This window comes from Cydia splendana, chromosome 24, assembly GCF_910591565.1.
Source record: "Cydia splendana chromosome 24, ilCydSple1.2, whole genome shotgun sequence".
NCBI lineage: Eukaryota > Metazoa > Arthropoda > Insecta > Lepidoptera > Tortricidae > Cydia > Cydia splendana.
The window spans coordinates 7,029,141-7,053,727 of NC_085983.1; the positions used below are offsets into that span (position 1 = coordinate 7,029,141).

General features: G+C 39.8%; 1 protein-coding gene across 1 annotated transcript in view; it reads right to left on the reverse strand.

Annotated features, from left to right (window-relative positions):
* LOC134802174 (phytanoyl-CoA dioxygenase domain-containing protein 1-like) overlaps positions 1-14,526 on the reverse strand; it is a 30,660-nt gene extending 16,134 nt beyond the window's left edge. Inside the window, exons 1-3 of the mRNA XM_063774767.1 lie at positions 14,500-14,526; positions 14,001-14,183; positions 10,914-11,018 (exon numbers count right to left, since the gene is read on the reverse strand). Of these exons, the coding sequence (XP_063630837.1) occupies positions 10,914-11,018; positions 14,001-14,183; positions 14,500-14,526 (315 nt within the window). The remainder of the gene's footprint in view (positions 1-10,913; positions 11,019-14,000; positions 14,184-14,499) is intronic.
* Between the last annotated feature and the right edge of the window lie 10,061 nt (positions 14,527-24,587).

Sequence of the window (24,587 nt, forward strand, 5' to 3'; positions counted from 1 at the left end):
GGTAACCGAAATAAAAACCCAGTCTATTCAGTTACCTCATTATGAGGTTTTTGACCAGTTCAAACGATTGTAATCTTTACGCACACTTAAATTCAACTTATTATTGAATAACCGAGGTTGGCATGGGCGGTCTATGAAGCCTCCAGCACAAACAAGTTTTTTTGACTTTCCTTTGTTTATCTTTATACCTACCTGTGTGGTGTGTTCTTATTATAAATATTATTATATTATAACTTAAATAATTCAAATAAATAAATTAAATAAATTAAATAAATTAAATAAATTAAATAAATTAAATACATAAATAAATTAAATAAATTAAATAAATTAAATAAATTAAATAAATTAAATAAATTAAATAAATTAAATAAATTAAATAAATTAAATAATGTAAATAAATTAAATAAATTAAATAAATTAAATAAATTAAATAAATTAAATAAATTAAATAAATTAAATAAATTAAATAAATTAAATAAATTAAATAAATTAAATAAATTAAATAAATTAAATAAATTAAATAAATTAAATAAATTAAATAAATTAAATAAATTAAATAAATTAAATAAATTAAATAAATTAAATAAATTAAATAAATTAAATAAATTAAATAAATTAAATAAATTAAATAAATTAAATAAATTAAATAAATTAAATAAATTAAATAAATTAAATAAATTAAATTAATTAAATAAATTAAATAAATTAAATAAATTAAATAAATTAAATAAATTAAATAAATTAAATAAATTAAATAAATTAAATAAATTAATTAAATTAAATAAATTAAATAAATTCAAAAAAATAAATAAATTCAAAAAAATAAATAAATTCAATAAATTCAATAAGTTCAATAAGTTCAATAAGTTCAATAAGTTCAATAAGTTCAATAAGTTCAATAAGTTCAATAAATTCAATAAATTCAATAAATTCAATAAATTCAATAAATTCAATAAATTCAATAAATTCAATAAATTCAATAAATTCAATAAATTCAATAAATTCAATAAATTCAATAAATTCAATAAATTCAATAAATTCAATATATTCAATAAATTCAATAAATTCAATAAATAAATTAAATAAAATAAATTTAATAAATAAAGTCAATAAAATCAACAAAATATAAATAAAGTAAATAAAATAAACAATTTTTTTAGTATTTCTTTTAGTTCTGACGGCACATCACTAAAACTACTTTAATGTAGCTGTGGAGTGTAGACTGTAGCTTTTCGTGATGGGGGTTCGTTGGGAGAAGCGTAGAATCTCAGCAAACTGGATCGCTGCTGGCCGCTGTTGTCTCGAAGTCCGCTATACCTCCATTTACCGGTATATGTGTTGTGTGAAATGAAAACACATATATTTGATTTATTCACTTGGAGAGTGTTCAGGCTGGTATGAGTGAAGCTCTCTTGATGTCTCTGATATCTCTGAATAAGCCACGAAACGGCTCTGCCTTATATAGTAAAACACAAGGCCGTTTGGTACCTTCTTCAACTAGTGGGTGTATCATGCAGAGTCAGTAATGTATATTTTTGTCAATCTCGTTAATTATAAGCACGTATGAAAGGAGCACGAATCCTAGACTTATAAATATGTACAATATTAAGCACGTATGAAAGGAGCATGAATCCTAGACTTATAACTAGATATAAAACATTCCACGCAATTCATTTGACATAATATACGAGCACAAAGTAAAACATGATATACAAAAGTAAAAATAGTAACCTAAACGTAGAGACTAATTAAACACATACATGAACCCTAATAGCTATTTACGACAGTCTCCCCCACGTGTGTCAACACCGTCTTCATGCGCGGAGTAAATGGGGATAAGTCTAGAAACTGGGCGGCGGACGTCACCTGCGCGTGTGCGAACAATGGCCACTCTCACATGACCATCTGGGCCAGGAAATAGCTGGGCGATTACGCCTCTGGGCCACGTTCCTCGTGGCATGGAGCTATCCGCAATGATGACTACGTCACCTTCATGCAGTTTTCTCACGTTTTGGTGAGCACCGGGCCTGGGGAGGAGGCTGGGTCGGTATTCCCGCTGCCAGCGCCTCCAAAATTGGTCGGCTAGCGTTTGCGCTGTTTTCCACGAAGAGAGCGACATAATTGCGTCTGTGAAGACACCCAGTGGCGACATGGCACTTGATCGACCGATTAGAAAGTGATTCGGCGTCAGGGCTTCGATGTCTAAATCTGGATTCACTGGTGTCAGCGGTCTGGAATTGACTATGTGCTCTGATTCTAGCAGTAAAGTATGTAGAACTTCTTCGTGGGGTGCTCTTTCTTTTAGTACTACTTTTAATGCGGTTTTAACGCTGCCCACGAGCCGTTCCCAGGCACCGCCAGCGGAGGGGTTGCCGGGTGGAATTTTCTTCCATTTTATGGCTCGCTCGGTCAAGAAGGGCTTGAGACTGTCGGGCAGCGTGTTTTTGGCCTCTGCCAGTTCTCTTTCCGCGCCGTGGAAGTTGGTGGCGTTGTCGGAATAGAGAACTGTAGGCGTGCCGCGTCGCGCTATCATTCGGCGTAGCGACAGTATCATGGAGGATGCCGAAAGTGAGGCGGCAAGCTCCAGATGTACAGCGCGAGTCGTGAGGCATGTGTATAATACACCCCACCTTTTCTCGCGGCGGCGGCCTATAGTTATGTGCATGGGGCCAAACAGGTCTACGGCTGCAGCGGTGAACGGCGGCTGATTCACTTTTAGCCTTTCTGGCGGCAAGTCACCTATGGGAACTTTGATTGGCGTTCCCCTATAGGTTCTGCACCATTGGCATTTATGCGTTATATAGCGAATGCTACCGCGCAGCCCGATAATGTAGTACCTTTGTTTCAACTCGTTGATGACGGTCGCGTGGTTGCCGTGATTGTAGAGTGCATGAAAATGCTGTACTAATAACTTGACGAAATCTTCTTTCGCATGTAAAACAGGCATGTGCGTGTTTTTATCGATTCTAGCATTTAGTACGATGATTCCGTTTTTGTCAAGTTGTACAGCGATTTTGTATAGCGGAGATTTCTTCAGGAGTGGCCGCCCAGTTTCCAGAAGCTTGATTTCCTCCGGAAATGCAGCATGTTGACTCCGTCGGATTAGTAATATCTCTGCTAAATCTAAATGCCCCTTATTTATCTCTATGTCTGTTTTCTTAGCGAACAATGCGGCTTTGAAAACCTCGGCGGCAACCAGAATACTAGCGGTGGCGCGAACTAATCGCACGAACTTTGAGAACCTACACACCTCCGGCAGGTACTCAAACCTATTCTTCGCGACGCCTGCTGAGCATACGAGTTTATTAACGCGTTCCTCGCCCGTATCGGCGACGGGCGTAGGCACTTTTTCGGTCGGCCAATGCTCTTTGGATTTACGTATAAAATCGGGCCCTATGAACCATCGGTGGTTCACTCCAAATTGCGCAGGTACTCCACGAGTCGCGTCGTCAGCCACGTTAGCTGCACTAGGCACCCAGCGCCAGTTGGCGGGGGTGGTAGTGTTCTCGATTTCTGCTAACCTATGTGCTACGAACGTTTTATACCTACGTGGGTCCGAACGTATCCACGTGAGCGCCGTTTTAGAGTCAGACCAAAAATACTTGTCCTTTATTACGTAATCTGACTCCTTGACTATGGTTTCCGCTAATCTAGTAGCTAGTACGCAGCTCTGCAATTCCATCCTCGGAATGCTGACTACCCGGAGAGGTGAAACGCGGGCTTTAGCGGCCACTAACGCGGAGGTTCTAGTCCCCTCGGGGTTGATGCTAACTAAATACACGGCCGCGGCATATATTTTTTCGCTCGCGTCGCAAAAAACATGCATATATGCCTCCCTATTAAATGCGGGCACGTGTCGCGGAATCTCTAAGTCTCGTAATTGTTGTACGTTATCAATGAACGATCGCCAAACGGGTGCGAGTGAGACGGGTATAGGCGAGTCCCAATCGATTCCTGTCCTCCATATTTCCTGCATTAACGCCTTGCCTAAGACGGATATGGGGCTTACGTAACCGATCGGATCAAATATCGACATCGCGCTACTTGTTACCTGTCGTTTTGTAGGTAATTTCTGACCGTTAAGTACGTCTTCGGGCGTATTACGAAAGTTTACGTTGAAACCTAAGGTGTCACGTTTGTGATTCCATTTCAAACCTAAGGTACGTTCGCTTTCGTTCGCGCCTAACAGCGACGTTTCCTGATTGCTATTAACTACGTCAGCAATTACCGCAGGATGGTTCGATGCGAACCCGCGAAGCTCGAATGACGCGCGCATATTCAGCTCGTAAACTTCGTTTACTACGCGTCTCGCTTCCTCTTCAGACGTATCGAGGGCGATCAACATGTCGTCCATGTACGTATTCTTTATTGTTTTTTCCGCTGCGATCGGAAATTCTTTACTATGCGATTTTGCGTTTTCGTTTTTGACGTATAGCGCGGTTGTCGGCGACGCTGCCGAACCAAATATAAGCCGCTTCATCCTATATTCTTGCGGTTGGGAGGTACGGTCCTCTCCCCTCCAAACGAAACGTAACGCATCACGATCCTGCTCAATTATTTCGATCTGTAAAAACATCTCTTTGACGTCGGCTATTACCGAGATTTTACCCTCGCGGAAACGCACTAACACGCCGAAAAGTGATTCTAACAGGTCGGGGCCAGCTAACAGCGCGCTATTGAGCGAGCGTCCGTAAGCTATTGCGGCCGCGTCCCAAACTAATCGCATTTTCCCGCGTTGCGGATGAAAAGTTGGGAAGTGGGCTAGGTACCACGTCCGGGGTGCCTCGGGGGGCGGTCGCGAGTTCATTTTCTCCGCGTAACCTTTGTCGAGCAAGTTGTTCATATGCTTTGCATATTCGGCTTTAAGTTTCGCATCGCGGTCTAGCTTTCGTTCTAGACTGTACAGCCGTTTCAGTGCTTGCGCTCGGTTATCGGGGAGTTTCTCGTCATCTGACCGCCAAAGTAAGCCCGAGCGATACCGTTGCTCCCCCGGTATCTTTTCGCAGGTGGCTTCTAACAAATCTAGCGCACGTTGGTCGGGGTCGGCCCGAGGTAATTTTTGTGAAACGCCTAATGACTCTATGTCAAAATGTCGTTTCATCAATTGTAAGGCCTCGTCATCCGCGGTATTAGGCCTTGCGTGCCCAACAGTGAGTCGGATTTAGAAAACATAATAAAATGGTCACATGACAACGGTATCATTATAAATATGTCTAAAACAAAAGCTATGCACATATCGTCTACACATTATCAGAAAAAATGTAAACATTATAATATTATAGGGCACACATACGACTGCTTACATAAACTAAAAGACAACTGTAACTGTAACATAATTGAGTTTGTTGAATCATATAAATATTTAGGGTTAATAATAGACAGGACATTTAACTGGAAATTACAAGTACAAGCATTATGTAACAAATTGAGATATATTTACGTAACTTTCCAACAACTTAAAAAATATGTAAATCGTAAAACCATGCGAACACTTTACTTTGCCCTAGTGGAATCACACATAGATTATGGATTAATAGCATATGGTCGTACATTTAAAACACAACTAGATATGATTAGAAAGCTACAGATTCGGTATTTAAAATTATTAGTTAATCCTAAACAGAAAAAAACTTGTAACAAAGATTATGATCAGCTGTTTAGATTGTGTAATATTCTACCCGTAAATGAAAAATTTAAGTTATTTGTAGCATCTCATAATTATAGTACAAAGTCATTTCCATGTAAAACACAGAATAAAGATAAAGTGACAAGAAGAAAACCTAAACTATTCTTAGAAAATTTTACTCCCATTAATTACTATGGAGGGCGGACGTTTCAATATTTGGTACCTAAAATATTTAATGCACTTCCAGAAAAACTATTTGCTAAAGAGATAAGCCCACATACCTTTAGAACAAGTGTTAAGAAATATTTAATAGATATTTGCCCACAGGAACAGTAGAGAGGGGTCAACTTATTATGGAAACTTATAAAAGTGGACCCGTCTTTGCTGGCCCTGAAGGCCTATAATAGAATAACTAGATTTAAATTTGCATGCTTAGTTATTAAGTTAAAATAATACAGCATGTTTATAAATATTTAACTGACACAAACATGTATATCAAGAGCTTTACTAACTGCCATCAAACTGTTTTGCAGTTTGGCAGTCCTATTTCAATGTAAAACATTTGTACTGTGTCTTATGAAATAAATAAATAATAAACAAATTGTACCGCGGCGCGACGCGTACGGTCTGGTCCATGCAAAACCCATCCTAGCCTGGTTAAACTCGCGACTGGGAGGTTAGGCGGACCGTCTATAATTTGCCGACTAATGATGAGATGCCAGTTATCTTGGCCTATCACGATAGTAGGTACTGCGGGGGGGTAACTTAATTCGTCCGCGATTTTAGATAAATGATCGCATTTATCTACCAAGTCTCGCGGCACGCCCTGCGCTCCTAAACCTATATCGCAAACCGTGTAAGTCTCCATCATTTCCATATGTCGACTACAAAAACCCCGTATTGCGACTCGTAACGCATACGAATCTGGGTCCCGTACTACACCGCCTATGCCTTCTATCTCTAAGGCCGTGGTTTTTCTGGCCCGTCACACGCGACCGGCGGCGTCTGGACGTGCGTCGCACGCTGTGCCACACGCCGTCGGTCGCGGGTGCGTGGGTTTTCTGGCCCGCGGCCACCCGTCGTCGGGGAAGGAGCTCAGTCGCATTGTGCCCGCTTTGAGAATTGGTGTGCTGTGCTTTAAATGAAATGAATAGAAAAATACGCAAAAGCAATGAAAACCCCACAAACTCTAATACCAGCAACAATAACACGAATCAAAGCAATTTGACGGCACTTCGACGGACTGGTGGTGTAGGTGGAGTCGCAGGAATAAATTTAAGAAATGAGTTGAAAGACTATATATGTTCACCTCAAGGGTCAGTGACATGGCAATTAAATATGGTGTAATTATAGGTACTAAGAATGTAAAATTGTAAATAAACACTCACCTGGAATTTTCATTGTTTCACTAATATTTTCCCATTTTCTGTGCTTTAAATTGTTATTTTTATAATCTTTGTCAGACGCGTCGAACAATATAGGATTACAACGTATTAGATTTATTAATAATTCATCGTTGTCTTTATTGAAATGAGACATTTTCAATATCAAGACGCCACCCGCCGTCCGTCGCTATTCTACAAAAATGATAGCGACCGACGCGTGCAGCGTGTGACCTTCGCCCGTCGACCTACCCGCCGCCGGCGGCGTTTCAGAGAAACCACCCTCAAACATTCCCGAACAAAACATCCGAACGTCGTCGGCGGCGGACACGCGTCGGTCGCCGGCCGCCGGCGACGGGTGGTCAGAAAACCCAGGGCCTAATGTTTCACCGCGCACACGAGGTGCGATTCTATCCGCAGTTTCATGTAACATCAACGTCATTGCCGCGCCTTCATCGAGTAGCGCGAGGGTTTGGACGGTACCTAACGGTCCCGACACCTCTACTGGCATGATTTTGAGATACGTCTGCGGCAGTTTAACATTGAGTACTGCTTTGCGTGCTGCCGGCACACTATTACCGTTCGCGGACCCGGCCGCGCTTAAACCGTGTAATAGTCTACTATGTCCGGCTTCGCACTGATTCATGCCACACGCGACATATTTACATGCAAAAAATTTACGGTGATTCGCGCCTAGACATCTAAAGCACAATTTAGCTCCCTTTGCCAAGTCCCAGCGCTCAGGTACGGTCGCGGCTAGAAATTTCGAACACTCCTTAACTTCGTGTTCTTTGCCGTTGTTACATATGGCGCACGCTTCGAGCGAGACAGAGACAGACGCTATCTGTCGCTTGGGCTTAGCTCCGGTTGACGCTGGCTTTTTCTTTAAATTGCCATCGCGGTGCTTTACTTGAGCTACGGTCGATTTATTAGTACGCGATCTATTTCCCGTATCACGTGTGTATGACTCGCGGGAATCTGACTCCGAATCCGAACTATAGTCGCGAATGGACGCGGGGGCGCGGGACCTAGCGAGAGCGTGGCTCGATCGGCTGGGCTCGCGCACAGAGGAAACCGCGTTTCGTTCATTTCGCGATCTATCATACGCATCACGGTAGAACGCGGGGTCGCGAGACCTAGAGAGAGCTTGGCTCGATCTTCGGGGTTCGCGCGCAGAGGAAACCGCGTTCACTGCATTCCGTGATTTGTTGGACGGCTTATATCGGTTTATGCGCTTGGCCGCAGTACTAATTTCGTTAAGAAACTCGGAAATTGCTACTAACCCGGGTGATTCTACGTTAGACTGCCTGTATTTGGCCCATTCATAGCGCACTATCAGATTTAATTTATCCACGATTTTATTCACGAGCTCAGGCGCGTGCAAGTATTTCTCTTGACGCAAGGATCTAATGGTGGCGACGGCATTCGCTACATGCGCGGCGAATGAGGCTATATTCGAATTGTCTTCGGATAAACGCGGCATGCGTTTAACATTATGAATTTCCGTAAGAACAATCTCCTCAGGGTCGCCGAACTGCCGTTCCAGCGCTTCCATTATCTCGTACGGATCCTGAACTGTGTACATTATTGATTTTACGGCCGTCCGAGCTTCGCCCTTAAGTGCGCGCCTAATCCGACTGACGTTATTGACGGCACTAAACATGGGCGACGTATCTTCGAACTCTGCCCTAAATGATATCCACTCGGTGATATCTCCGCCGAATGCAGGTAATTCCGGCGGTTTATGGTACATTGGCGCGTAGGTACCGTGCGGTACCTCTAAAACGCGCGGGGGCGGTCTGCTAGCCCGGTCGGCGGCTGCACGCGGCGGCGGCTGCGCGGTCTTTTTCGGCGGCGGGAATTTAACGTTTTCTTTCGCGACCTCGTGCTGTAACCTAGCTTGTCGTTCTACCCAACTTCTAGTACGTTCTTCGACGGTCGCGTCACTGCTGCCGACAGACTGCGCCTTCAATTGCGCAACCTGCGGCCGTAAATTTGCAGTGTCGGACCCTGTCTTAGAAGCTTCGACGGTCGCGTCACTGCCGCCGCGAGACTGCGCCTTCAATTGCGCAACCTGCAGCCGTAAATTGGCAGTGTCGGACTCGGTCTTAGCAACGGCTAGACGGGCTTTATGAACCTCGAGCTCGGCCATTAGCACGGACAATTTATTGTCGCGTTCCCTAACCGATTTGCGATTCTTTAATTCGCGATTAGACGGCGCCCGCGACGGCGGCGGCAGCGCATCGGTGTCTTTATTCACTAGCGTATTCGACCTACTACGAATTACTACGGTGGCATCTAACGTCTCCGAGTGTACCGACTCGGTTCCACCGGTAGCATTCGGGTTGCCACTGGTGCCCTTGCTCCACGTATTAGTCTCGTTGGACGTAGTCTTACCAGACGAGGGGGTAGGGGTATCCATGTTCGGTGCGGGCGCAGGTGGGCCCTTGGTGCGTGATCGTAGGCTCCTTTCTTCCTTTTCGGACATCTTTCTGGCTGGAACCACTTCACTTAACACACGCGGGGGGTCCCTAACTTGACCTGCCTATGCCTATGACTGACCGTTGCCGTGCGCAACGTCAGTGCCCTAAGCGTGGATCCCTCGTGGCACTGAATCTCCCGCAATGGCAAAGTGCTATGCCTAGAACGTTCGAAAGCAGTGTGTGGGCATCAACCATGTGACACTTGCAACGAAAGTTGCCAGGACACGTGAGCGGAGGTGGTCCTACGACGCTGCACGGTCCGTCCGGCAAGCCGGTAAATGGGTTACGGAAAGGTATAGGGTTTGGGTCTAAACCGAAGCGAACTTCTAGGCTCAGCGCGTCCTTTATTCTTTCTTGCCGTCTGAGTCAAGCAACGTTCGCTTAAAACTCAGCGCGTACTTGTTTCTTTCTTGCTGTCTGAGTTAAGCAATGTCGCTTGAAACTCAGCGCGTACGTTTTTCTATCTTGATGTCTGAGTTAAGCTATGTCGCTTGAAACTCAGCGCGTACGTTTTTCTATCTTCATCCGGCTTCAAAAGGACCAAACTGTGGAGTGTAGACTGTAGCTTTTCGTGATGGGGGTTCGTTGGGAGAAGCGTAGAATCTCAGCAAACTGGATCGCTGCTGGCCGCTGTTGTCTCGAAGTCCGCTATACCTCCATTTACCGGTATATGTGTTGTGTGAAATGAAAACACATATATTTGATTTATTCACTTGGAGAGTGTTCAGGCTGGTATGAGTGAAGCTCTCTTGATGTCTCTGATATCTCTGAATAAGCCACGAAACGGCTCTGCCTTATATAGTAAAACACAAGGCCGTTTGGTACCTTCTTCAACTAGTGGGTGTATCATGCAGAGTCAGTAATGTATATTTTTGTCAATCTCGTTAATTATAAGCACGTATGAAAGGAGCACGAATCCTAGACTTATAAATAGGTACAATATTAAGCACGTATGAAAGGAGCATGAATCCTAGACTTATAACTAGATATAAAACATTCCACGCAATTCATTTGACATAATATACGAGCACAAAGTAAAACATGATATACAAAAGTAAAAATAGTAACCTAAACGTAGAGACTAATTAAACACATACATGAACCCTAATAGCTATTTACGACAGTAGCAAACCAGTAAGCAACCGATAATAAAGGTTACCATAACTGAATGAAAACCTGTTAAAAACCCTTAACAAAAACCCTATCGCGATGGGGTTTTGAGATTAACTCGGTTAAAGGTTAGGGTTACCGTTTCAATAAGGTTACCATTACAATCAGGTAACAGTATGATAGGGTTACCGAATGATAAGGTAACCGAATCGATTGGGTTACCGAATTGATAGGGTTAAGCGTAAAGAGGGGTTTTCCGGTCCTTGAAGGCATGCATACTATTAATTACCCTTGTTATTTACCTTCACCTACCTTATTTAATGAAATGCTTGGGTCAACTTGAAGCTTTCCATCGTCATCGAGCGCATCTTTCTCGTAGAAATAGCTGATTTTATCGTTGCTTTCCATAAAGTACTTGTCCTTTAGTTGCTGTAAACATAAATAAACACAATAGACATATTTAATTACACAAACGGGTCTACTGCGATATAATTTCATTGTTTTTACCTTTAATTCCGACGTTTCAGCTGAGTTGCACCAGCTGTGGTCACGGAAAGACTGACGTCCCAACAAATGTCAACGGAGATATTAATAAAACACCACTAAACTACCCGAAATTGTCTACCCCGAACATTTTTATAAACTAATTTCGGGTAGTTTAGTGGTGTTTTATTAATATCTCCGTTGACATTTGTTGGGACGTCAGTCTTTCCGTGACCACAGCTGGTGCAACTCAGCTGAAACGTCGGAATTAAAGGTAAAAACAATGAAATTATATCGCGGTAGACCCGTTTGTGTAATTAAATATGTGTACAAAACGCGAGAGTTTAAAGTGTTAAACACAATAGAGTCATTCTCATTACCTAACACCATCGCGTTACAATTTAAAATGTGTTGCTGAGGAAGAATTTGTATATACTCGTTCGTACCTATCTTGACTAGACAAAATGTAAAAATTCAAAATCCTTCTTGATGCGACTGGCAAATCATATTAGTTTTTGGCAACCGGATTTTTTAACCTAATTAAACCCCGCTGAATCCGAATTTGCCGGTTGCTCGATCGAAATCTTGACCGGAAGTGAGATATTTGATATTAAAGGTCCCTTTTTAGGGTTCCGTAACTCAAAAGGAAAAAACGGAACCCTTATAGGATTACTCGTGCGTCTGTCTGTCCGTCCGTCACAGCCTATTTGCTCCAAAACTACTGGACCAATTAAGTTGAAATTTGGCACACATATGAAAGTCTGTGACTCAAAGACGGACATGTAATAAAAACAAATGAATTTTAAGCATAGGGGGCTCTTTTAGGGGGAATATGAGAAAATTAAAAAACAAAGTTTTGCAAACCATATTATGTTACATATTAAATGAAAGGACTTATTTTGAGGATCTCAAATATATATTTTTTTAATTTTATATGAAATAGTTTAGAAGTTATTTAAGAAAATAGGCAAAAAATGACCGTCCCATTCCCCCCCCTTAACTCCGATACTACTGGGTCTAAAATTTTGAAAAAAATACAAATAATAGTTCTTTACCCCTAGATGACAGGAAAACCTATTAGAAATCTAGAGTCAAGCGTGAGTCGGACTTAAGAAAAAAAACGCGGTTGGGCTGTTTTAGGGCCACAGCCGTAATGGTTTACGTGAAACTCGGTGTGGACAGCTTTTGCGAAGGCCGAAGGCCGAGCTACGCGTAGGGCCGAAGGCCCGAAGCATCCCCCAGTAGCTTTTTGAAACGCACGGCCGAAGGCCGAGTTGCGGGAGGTTAGTGTTCAAGCACAGAACAATTACATATAGTACAAGTGTCTGAATGCGAAGGTCGAAGGCCCGGAGCCTCCGACATGTGCATGCTTCCTGCAAAGGAGATCGTCGATTTTGTTCTATCTTTTGTTAAGCGATTGGGCCCGATACGTATAGATTGCTGGAAAAACGTATAAGAAGTCTGCAATTAAGCGTGAGCCGGACTTAAGAATAAGAATTGCGGATAAGCTCTATCAGGGCCACAACCGCAATTGATTTACTTGAAACATGGTGTGGACAGCTAGTGCGAAGGTCGAAGGCCGAGCTCTGCGTTGGGCCGAAGGCCTGAAGCATCCAAGAGAGGTGCGCCTCCACGCAAGGTCGAAGGATGAGCTTTAGGAGGCTAGTGCTCAAACAGAACAAATAATTGGTTTAAGTACGAGTAGCTAAATGAGAAGGCTGAACTGCCGTATATCAGAGGGCCTACCGCGAACACCGAAGTTCGCAAATTGCGGGGATTTCTCTTTTACTCCAATTAAGCCGTAATTAGAGTGACAGAGTGAGATGCCAGCAATTTGCGAACTTCGAACAAAATTAAAGATAGCCAGCCGTGTGTGGAAAAGTTGAATGAATAGTTGAATGTACTTATGAACTTCGCTTTGCACAATCGTTCGAAAATATGTGCAGTACGGAACCCTTGGGACGCGAGTTCGACTCGCACTTGACCGGTTTTTTTTTAGTTTTTCGTGAATAACTCTTAAACGGCGCATACTAAACTACTTTAAATTTGATTATAATTAACTTACCGGCTGCTTTGTCTTTTTAAATATTGATCCTAGCGAAAAGTGCTCTACATGTTTCTTGTAGGAAATTTTATGTTTATTATTTATGTATAAGATTTGTTTTTGCTATGAGTCATACTTTTCAAATTATTAACGAAAACATAAAACCAAGGAACCTTATTACAATTAACTTTCCCTCTTTATTATCTTTTTAAATATTGATCCCTGCTAAAAGTGTACTGACTCTTTTTTATTGAAAATGTTGTGTAGATTATTAACGTTTCACAACATTTTTTTATATTGGTCATCGTTTACGAGTTATTTACGAAAAACTTAAAAAAGGGACCTTAGAAGTGATTATAGTTAACTTTCCCGCGTTAATATCTCTTTGAATATTGATCCTAGCGAAAAATTGTATGGAATATTTCCTGTAGGCAATTTTATGCAGATTACTTATGTTTAAGAACATTTTTTGCTATGCACCAGCGTTTAAGAGTTATTTACGAAAAACTAAAAAAAGGGACCTTTAATATCAAATATCTCACTTCCAGTCAAGAATTCGATCAAGCAAATTCGGATTCAGCGGGGTCTAATTAGGTTAAAAAACCCGGTTGCCAAAAAGTAATATGATTTGCCAGTCGAAATCGATTTTTACAAAAATATGACCAGTCTAATCAGTCAGAGTAATCAGCCTACCAGACCTTAACATATTTTAATGATAAGGGGGTAGTATTTAAGTAGTAACTTTTTTGGCATAGGTTTATACATTGATAGAGTTAAGTTTTAATTCGTCTTTTATTGTAAGAATCTGAATGGTAATTTAAGTATTTTTCTCCGTGTGTTTGACCCATTTGTTTACATTAAATAAAGTACAGTTGGTTGAGTATGAGTACCTGGTGTTCAGTGGTGGTGAAGACCGTGGGCGGCGCATCAGGCAGGTGGCGCGTGAGCTCCAGGCCGGCGGCGACCAGCTCCGCGCACTCGGCGTCACGCAGGAACCCCTCCACCACCGCGAACCCGTCGCGCTCCAGCTGCAAACGTTCAACCTCATGGCTTCTCTACACGATGGGCCAGCGCCGACCACTCCAAGGGACGCGTTAGTGGGAGCAAGTGATATTGCTATCGCATTCTACCGCATGGCTGCGTCCCTTGGAGTGGCCGGCGCTGGCCCATCGTCAGGCGTGGCTCACTCCGCGATTTCGTTGCTTTGCTACAGGTAGCTAAAAGTACATCCGTTCCGCCCCAATTTTGGGGAAAGCTATAAGCCACGCGTGGCGCTGTCGCCACCTAGCGGCCATATCTGTGCTGATCGTAACAGACGCGTTTTGTTAGAGAGTGAGTCTTCTGTACCTAGTACTATTATTTATTCTGTGCCATCGTGTAGAACTGTAGAGGAGCCATCAGTACCGTCGCGGCGGCTCACTTCTGATCCAAAGCTGTTTCAAATAGCTATGGCTCAACTGACGAAACCGACACGTGGGGCCGTCGCCAAATGATAATCGTGAATCAGCAAATGCCTATTACAAAGTAAAAATTGTTTGGCTAGGACCCCGGATTTTTAACTACATAAATCTTGACCTAAGACCTAAACTATTAACGTTGCAAACAATATTTTTTCTAAGACAGCCGTATATTATACACCTATCTATATTAATAAACGCGAGCCGCTTTGACGGAAAAACCAAAAGAAATTATGCTCAATCGAAAGAGCTTGAAAAAATATCACTTTTGAATCGAGAACATGTATCCGCAAAATTCGTATTGTCGCGTATTTTGCATTTAAAAGTGAAAAAATTTCGACAAACAATACTAAAGGCTCAATTTGTTGGTTGACATTTGACAGCTATGCGTTGCGTTTAGAAACTGCAAACATGCTTACAAGTTAGGTTGGTCGTTTTTTTTTTAATAAAAAGCAAGACGAATATTACTGTTTATTTGATGACTTTCCGGTATGTATAATGGTTATTATTTGCATTAAGTTTCGTTTCATATGGATATGTATACTGGTATAATTATTACATAAATTTGTTTTTAAGCCAGAACGTGCGATAGTCTGTTACGGCTTTTAAGACGATAGCAACACTGCCTAGACGTCAACGACGGCTGTTATTCGAAAATACTTTATCCGGTACTCCAGACGTGATAAAAACCTGTTAAATAGTGTATTGTGTGTGTTAACAATAAAAAATAGTCACCGAACATACTGCAAAGTGCAAACGCCATCGTAACGTAACGAGATTTGAACTTCAAAGCGTTCCATGGGTGTATTGTGTTTAGTATAAACATCGGTCTCTCAGTTGTATTTTAATATTTCAGAATGATTCCAAATATTCTTACATGTCAAGGCACTACTAGCTACCTGGAAATGCAAGTGAAAGCAACCTTGAAGCAGCTGTGATAAACTAATAAGTGAGCGAGATGAAAATGACGTTGTTCAAAGAAACTTTGAGTTAAGTGCCAGCTGACTGTAACTCACTCTAATTAAGTACATTGCCAGTGTGAAACAGTGCAAAAAGCTACAGTGTATTGTGGACATATTTAATAACTGTGCTTTAGACTATGAATCAAATTTGAGGTGTATCGGTGAATTGGAAAGTCAACTGCATAAAGCTAATAAGTTTTCTCCGGAGTCAATGTAAGTTGAATATAAGATTAAATATAATAAGATATATAGATAGTATATATGTCGCAGTCAAAAGTGTGAACTGGTCAAAAGAACTTTTAACCGACAAAAACAGGCAAAACTGCTTTTGACTGAGCATGTTGGTCAAAAGTAGTTTTACCTGAAAATCATTGGTTAATAGTAATTGTGTTGTGACTGTTACTATCAGTCAAAAGTACTCGCAGAGATAGGTAGGTTACGGTTATTTTTTTGCTACGCCCAAAAAACGAAACTGCTGCCAGAAATAGGTATGATTTTCAGGTAAAACTACTTTTGACCAACATGCTCAGTCAAAAGCAGTTTTGCCTGTTTTTGTCGGTTAAAAGTTCTTTGGCCAGTTCACACTTTTGACTGCAACAGGTTGGGCTGGACATATGGCAAGGGAAGGTAAAGATAAGTGGGATAGAGAGGAAGCGGAATGGTATCCTAGAGATGGAAAAAGGAGAGAAGGGAGACCAATAATGAGGTGGTCGGATGACATAAAGAAGCATGCGGGACCTAATTGGATAGGGACGCGTAGTACATAGTACCAAAACAAGGTTGATTTTTAGGGTTCTGTAGCCAAAGGGTAAAAACGGGACCCCTATTACGAGGACTCCAATATGTTATTAGATCAAAACAAATTATTTTCAGAAAATATTTAATTTAGGCTTTATAGGGATGGCGAGGCTCCATAAGCCTTCAGTAAGTAGTGCATAATTAAGTATACTTGGAAAAATTCGACCTATGCCGCCGTGGGTGGCCCGGTGGCAGAATGGCACAGGCACCTGCTGCAATAGCAGAGGACGCTGCTTTGATTCCAGCCTAGGGCACTGGAGGCATTGGTCACTTTTTAGGGTTGCGTACCCATAGGGTAAAAACGGGACCCTATTAAATATTAAGACTCTGCTGTCCGTCTGTCTGTCACCAGGCTGTATCTCAAGATCTCATGAACCGTGATAACTAGATTAACTAGACAGTTTCAATTTTCACAAATGATGTATTTCTGTTGCCGCTATAACAACAAATACTAAAAACAAATTAAAGAAATATTTAAGTGGGGCCAATGCAATGCTAGGCTGGATATGACTGATGAAATGAGTAAATTTTTATTAATATGTTTTAATATGACATGTTGGTGGCAAACAAGCATACAAGGCTGTTAATGCCGATGGTAAGTGGGAGTTTAGACTAGACCTCTGCTTCTCCAAGGGACTCACATTGCTGACCGAGTAAATTTTTATTAATATGTTTTAATATGACATGTTGGTGGCAAACAAGCATACAAGGCTGTTAATGCCAATGGTAAGTGGGAGTTTAGACTAGACCTCTGCTTCTCCAAGGGACTCACATTGCTGACCGAGTAAATTTTTATTAATATGTTTTAATATGACATGTTGGTGGCAAACAAGCATACAAGGCTGTTAATGCCGATGGTAAGTGGGAGTTTAGACTAGACCTCTGCTTCTCCAAGGGACTCACATTGCTGACCGAGTAAATTTTTATTAATATGTTTTAACATGGCATGTTGGTGGCAAACAAGCATACAACTCATACAAGGCTGTTAATGCCGATGGTAAGTGGGAGTTTAGACTAGACCTCTGATTCTCCAAGGGACTCACATTGTTGACCGAGTAAATTTTTATTAATATGTTTTAATATGACATGTTGGTGGCAAACAAGAATACAAGGCTGTTAATGCCGATGGTAAGTGGGAGTTTAGATTAGACCTCTGCTTCTCCAAGGGACTCACATTGTTGACCGAGTAAATTTTTATTAATATGTTTTAATATGACATGTTGGTGGCAAACAAGAATACAAGGCTGTTAATGCCGATGGTAAGTGGGGGTTTAGACTAGACCTCTGCTTCTCCAAGGGACTCACATTGCTGACCGGTTACAAATCTATTACACTCATACTAGGGTTCCGTACCTGAAGGGTAACTAAAAAACGGGAACCTATTAGCGATTCCGACTCGCACTTGGCCGGTTTTTCTTAGTAGGTATATGACATTTATTTCAGTTTTACTTCATTGTCCGTCTGTCTGTCTGTCTGTCTGTCTGTCACCAGGCTGTATCTCATAAACCGTGATAGGCCTAGGCAGTTGAAATTTTCACAGATGATGTATTTCTGTTACCGCTATAACAACAAATACTAAAAAATATGGAACCCTTCGTGCGCGAGCACTTGCCCGGTATAACATTTCAGGCTCCGTCACACCATAAAGTAAATATATATAGAGTCGCCGACCCATACAAGCCTCGCTTAGTTCCACAGAAATTCAAGAGATGTCACTCAGAGCACCATTGGGCCTAAATAGATATTTGTGTCATTTGAAATCTTGCCAATTTTTAAATTAACATGTATAGTTCTAATTTATTTACTATATTACAACAAAAACCTTTTAAAACATCCATTTACACATAGTAAATCGACGCAGATAAAAATAAATAAATAATGGCATGAACTATTCTAAGCGCCATCTATCGCATTATTAGACAGTTAGTTTCTTGCCGTTGTAACACACTAAATAGCTCGATTGTTTGAGAAAAACTATCAATAGATGTCACTGTAGTAAATCCCATAGACCTAGTATTACATAGATGAGCTATACGCGTGCCTCCGTGAGGGACAAAACATACGCAAAGCGACAATATTAAAAACACGTTTTAACATTCCTGACAACATACCAAAAACAATCTACGTAATTTGGTCGGCTACGTAATCTACGTAATACGCAAATGGGACACTGGGATTGGTCGAATTCATTTGTTGCCCACCATAAACCATACTAAATTTTTGGTGGGGAACAAACAAAAAGTGCGACTGTGACAAGGACAAGCAATAATACCGCTTTCTCTGCTACTCCTACTGAAATTTCCATAAGTGCATCTCGATCGGTCGTTTGGCCCCTCCCCCGTGTCATCTCTATATGATTGTACCTCTATGGTAAATCCTCATACTTAATGATCTTGATCATAAAGTTCGACCACAGAAACTTTGCAGCGCTAGATAAAAAATAGTTTTTAAAAATCAGTATGCGACAACACCACAGAAAATGAATTAAATAGTCTTGATACTTGTGAAATTTCTACCATATTTACCGTCTATGAAAAATTTAAGCTGTGCATTTATGGTTAAATAAGTTTAATTCCAACAATATATGTCACTATTAATATGTATACATATACTAAATGTTGATAAATAATATTGAGATATTTGTGAGAATATGACATTTGGCTTCATCAAAATTATTGAGCTTTTGTAATATCCGCGACGGCCTAGCAGTAAATAGGTACAGAGGGCCAACCGCAAACACCAACGTTCGCAAATTGCGAGCATCTTTCTCTTTTACTCCCATTAAGGCGTAATTATATTGACAGAGAAATTGCCCGCAATTCGCGAACTTCGGATTTCGGAAAAACGAAATAAACCATTAAAACAATAAACATACATTCAAAATAAATTTAAGCTTTAACTAGTAGGCCACCCATGCCGTAAGCATAAGCATGGAGGTTGTGGGTTAGAGGACTTCGATCTCAAAACCCACCTCGAACCAATGGGTTTTTCGAAATGTTAGAGAAAGTTCATAAGTTAATGCCTATACCTACTAGGTGTGTTCAATTTGGTGTGAAACCTTAGTCTAAACCAATATTATAATATATTATCTATTTATGTAATATAGTCGCACCAATAAAAGTCTGCAGCGGATTTGATAGCCCACGCAGCGTAAGTGTTATTTATACGTCATAATTTCATAGAACTTTGACGTTTAAAATGACACTTGCACTGCGTGGGCTATCAAAATCGCTGCACACTTTTTACGGTCTGACTTTAGATATGGTGCAAGTATTAAAATGTTTCATTCCACTTACCCGTCATCAACTCTAAATTTTGTAAACATTGTCGTTTTTGAGCTCGAATTGCCTAGTGCTGATTTTTTACTAGTGTAAAATTATTCGTCACGCGGAAAAGTAATTCCCGCACGCCGATTTTGTAAGGTTTCACCATGTTTTTCCCGTTCATCACAAAACACAACGAATATTTACCTAAACGATTTTGACAAACACATACCATAGAGAATGACGTTTACTGACTATTGCGCTGCAAAGTTTCTGTGGTTGAACTCTATCAATATTATTAAATAATAATATAATTTTTGTTCTTAGAAACGTGATAATAATTAAAATAAATTAAACCTACATGGTACCGTCACCCACACTGTTAATTGTACATTGGTGGACCTTATGCCTTTTGTATTAAGCTAATAAAGTCCACCGATGTACAATTAGCAGTGTTGCTGTTTGTACATTTATTTACTTAACCTTACGCATTGCAAAATTGTCCTCATATATACATATATTTTAGGACAGTCTTACACCTTACACTAACCGACATACTTAGTAACAAAACATTGTAAATTCTTGAGCAGTTTAAATAGCAGGGCAGGTGACAAAAACTTGCTCAAAGAAAAGAGACATCCGACACTAAAAACATATCCGTATATGTATGAGAGCAATAATACAATGTGTAAATGTAAATAGATACTTATCTTATACATATTTTATGATCATATCAAAGCCATACAAGAGGTGTGGACAAATGGGAATAGACCATTAATATATACACACACAATTAAAAAACAAATAAATGTCCTATGAGGATTTGTACCCGGGACCTCCTACTTCATAGGCAGAGCAGGGTCACTGTCACTAATGACTAGGGCTCGCGGTCGAGTCCGTGTTTCGTTTACACGTTCCGAATACCCGTTTCCGAATAACACGTACACGGTTTTCTTTCCCGTTCCGCACGTGTAATTAAGAAACGTGTAATTAAGATCCGTCTCCACGGATAAACGGGTATTCGAAGAAACGGATCTTATTTACCCGTGGCTCCGGACACGTCCTTGACAAGTAGCGAAGGAACGAACCGGCGCGGCGTACTTAATAGTCAGATTAGTAGACAAAAGATTCATGACGAGTTTCCGTCATATTTAACCTTATTCCCTGGTTCATAGAGTCGAAATTCAATAAACGGTTTACAGAACCCTTTTTGACCAGGTAGTTTTTGCTTGCAATGTTGCAAATACGAGTAGAAAATTAGAAATACAATAGATATACCTATGCTAGTTATCAAAATAGTATTTTATATAAGACTTCAAATACTAATACTTTATGGTTTATTAATATAACTTGATAGCAATAAATTTAAAGTGCTTAAAAAAATTAAAGCAATAAAGAGTATAAAGACTTTACGTTAAAATCTGGCCATGCATGATCTGGTAGGTGGTGGTAGGTAAGTATACAATATTCTTACCAATTGCATATTTTTAAACAGTTCTTATATTTTTAATAATTTGTATTCTGTATATTGTATGTGTGAGTTTTTACGAATATATTCTGTCAATAAGAAATGTATATTTTTAATCTAATTATTTTTTAAGTTACGTAAGCCAGACATCTTAGTATTATTATAGTAAACCACGTAAAAATTAATAAATACAGTGTAAACTCTATATAACGACACTGAAGGGACTGCGGATTTTTCGACGTTAAGTATAGAGAGTGGTTGTTAAATGGAGTGAAATAAAAAGGTCATCTTACTATTCTAAATATTCTAATGTATCTGTTTATAATATACTTAGGACACATTTTGCACAAGAAGAACATTCATTTCATACAAATAACAACGCCTATTAATTTATAACGTGTAATATCTTGTCAAAAGTCTAGTGCCCGAGATAAACATGTGCAAGTTGATCATACAAAAACAAAAGACAAATTTTCTTAGAATCTCCGGTACGTCAGTCGAAGTAAACACGTGCTAGATAATAAAACAACAAAACAGCAAACAAAAAAACGTACACAGCTGCAGTTTATATCAACTTAGAAAGTATTTCTTAATGATGTATTATGCCGTATTGTTGTCGTTAAATAGAGTGAGCGTGACGCTATATAGAGTGTATTACTGTATAGAAAACAAGGTAAACCAACCAAAGTCAAGCAATTTCGACATTTTAAGCAGTTTGTCGTTAAATCGAGTGACGTTATAAAGAGTTTACACTGTAATCATGTGTATCTGCCAATAAGTAATGTATTTACAACTTTTAATATAATTTAGTATGAATTTATGAAAAGTAAGACTTTTCTTAAATTCATTATCTTATTATCATATAAAATGAACTTTAAGACTGTACTAATAAATATTATTTACAATTTTAGCAACAAAACAACAAAACGATTTTAAATTAAAGTAACTTGGAAAGACTGTATTTTACGAATTGGCCGACTAAGTGGCGAACTGGAGTCATACCTACTTACCTAAACACAATATCTTAAAAGTCATATTTATTTCGTCTTCATTTGCTTCGATACATTTGCTTCTTTAATTTTAGCCGCTGCATTTGTTACAATTTTATATATGTGTAGACAGGTTCTCCTTATTACACCGATATAAAGCTTATAATTAGCTTTGGCAGTTCTGAAAATGGTTTGTTTTCGGCGATATCAGACAAAAGGGTATTGGAAAACAATACGTTCTAAAGTTCTAATGAATGGAACGCCACCGGCCGGCATTTATTACCTGAGCACTAGTGTGAAAGTGACCCCAGTCAACATGAATGATTACCAATTTTGAGATCTATCTTAATGTATTTAGCAATATAATTGCAAGGTAACCAAGGTAGCATAGGTTTTTAAGGTTCTCGCATGAAATCCTGCGTTTTAAATGCCGCTGTACTTTTTTTGCTTCGTTGGTAGATTAGTTAACAGTTAGGTAATTGATAAAAATAACAAATAACCACAAAGTAGTAGTAGGTAGTATTTGTCTGCATACCTATTCTTCGCGAAACTATATAACTTACACCATTATATATAAAATGTGTTTCTTTGATTGAAATGTAATATGTAATGAAATTAACTTAAAAGCAGTAATAGTAAAAAAAAATTGGCCAAGTGCGAGTCCGACTCGCACACGAAGGGTTCCGTACCATTATCTATAAAAACGTCACCCATCCAAGTACTTAAGTCCCAGAGCCCCACTTAAGTCTTTATTTTATTCTGTTTTTAGTATTTGTTGTTATAGCGGCAACGGAAATACATCGTCTGTGAAAATTTCAGCTGTCTAGGTATCACAGATCACGAGATACAGCCTGGTGATAGGCGGACGGACGGACGGACGAACGGACGGACAGCGAAGTCTTAGTAATAGGGTCCCGTTTTACCCTTTGGGTACGGAACCCTAATTAAGGTTCTAAACTAGGGACGAGTAAGTTCAAAATTAAAAATAGTAGACTATATAGAATAGGGACACCTACTTCCATTCATATACAGAGTCATTTTAGGACCGTTAGCCATATTGTGCGAGGTGATTGGGTAGGTCATACTGAACAACTTTTTCTATGGGACCAACCTCGAAATCCCAAAAAAAATTTGACCTTCCCATAGAAATCGTCGACATCCACTCGACCAAAATGTATAAAACGGCCAAAAAAAAATTTTGTGATTTCGGAGTTGTCCAATACAAAAAGTTGTTCAGTATGGCCTACCTAATCACCTCGCACAATATGGCATACGGTCCAAAAATGACCCTGTATTGTATAGTTGGTAAAATATGTTATATTAACACATGTGTTAAAACTGTTATAAATAATTAAAAAAAAAAATCGTACGCTAAACGAGTTCATCTGAAGTCAACATTCAATACTAGACCTTGCATACCCAGAGCTAGAGCATTGATTAGCTCAAACTGTTTCGGATCCGTTCGGGCCGGTCTTAAGTACCCGTGTAAACGGAGATACGTATCTGAGAAACGTTTCTTGGGAACGGTTCTTGGATACGTATTCGGATCTCGGCGGTTCCGTGTAAACCGTGTTCTTAGCACCGCCGGTCTTAAGAACACGGGTATCCGTTTCGGCGTGTAACACGGATACCGGGAGCCCTACTAATGACTAGCTAGGAGGCCGTAGAAATAATATACAATTTATTTCATTATATATTTAAATTAAGTACAGACAGCGTCGTATAGTAAATAGCATCCAAAGTATTCAAATAGTTCAGTACGCCATACAAATAATATGGTGTACCGAACTATTTGAATACTTTGGATGCTACCTACTATATGACGCTGACTGTACTTATATAACAATTGACAAATCAGACTGGTAGCCACACTCTAATGGCTAATCTAGGATTAAAACTTTTTAGTGGCTGGCCATCTTTGTCAAAATATAGAGCCTCAAACCACATCAAATATTTAAGTATATTGTCATTGCCCGCCAGCATTGAACAAATTGGTTATTGGTGGGTAGACAAAATAAAGTCACTATCATGTTAAACATTGAATTTATTAATTGTATTTTATTATTTTTAAGAGAATCTTCATAGCATGTGTCTGTCCGTCGATACAGGTATCAATCTCAACCATCTTCCACTCAAAATATTTTACTTGTGGTACAGAGATGCATTGACTATTTCATCTTCACTCTCTTGTTGCATACATTGCTACTTCTAGTGGCTAGAGGCTGGGTCCTGAAATCAGAAACATATTTGTTATATATAAAATGTAATATCACACTAAAGTTAATACACAGTCACAATAAGGTGTCGCTGCGGGGCAAGCGTGGCTGGTCTTCACATTGGAGTCTGTTTGCAAATTGATTACATACATTTGCTTACTTTCACTTGCATTAAGTGGCAAACACTAACCATTGTATATTTAGACCAAGAAAAGTCTGCAGCGATTTTGATAGCCCATGCAGTGCATGTGTTATTTAAAATAACACTAAATACTTTGGAATCTTTCGCTAATCAATATTAGCATG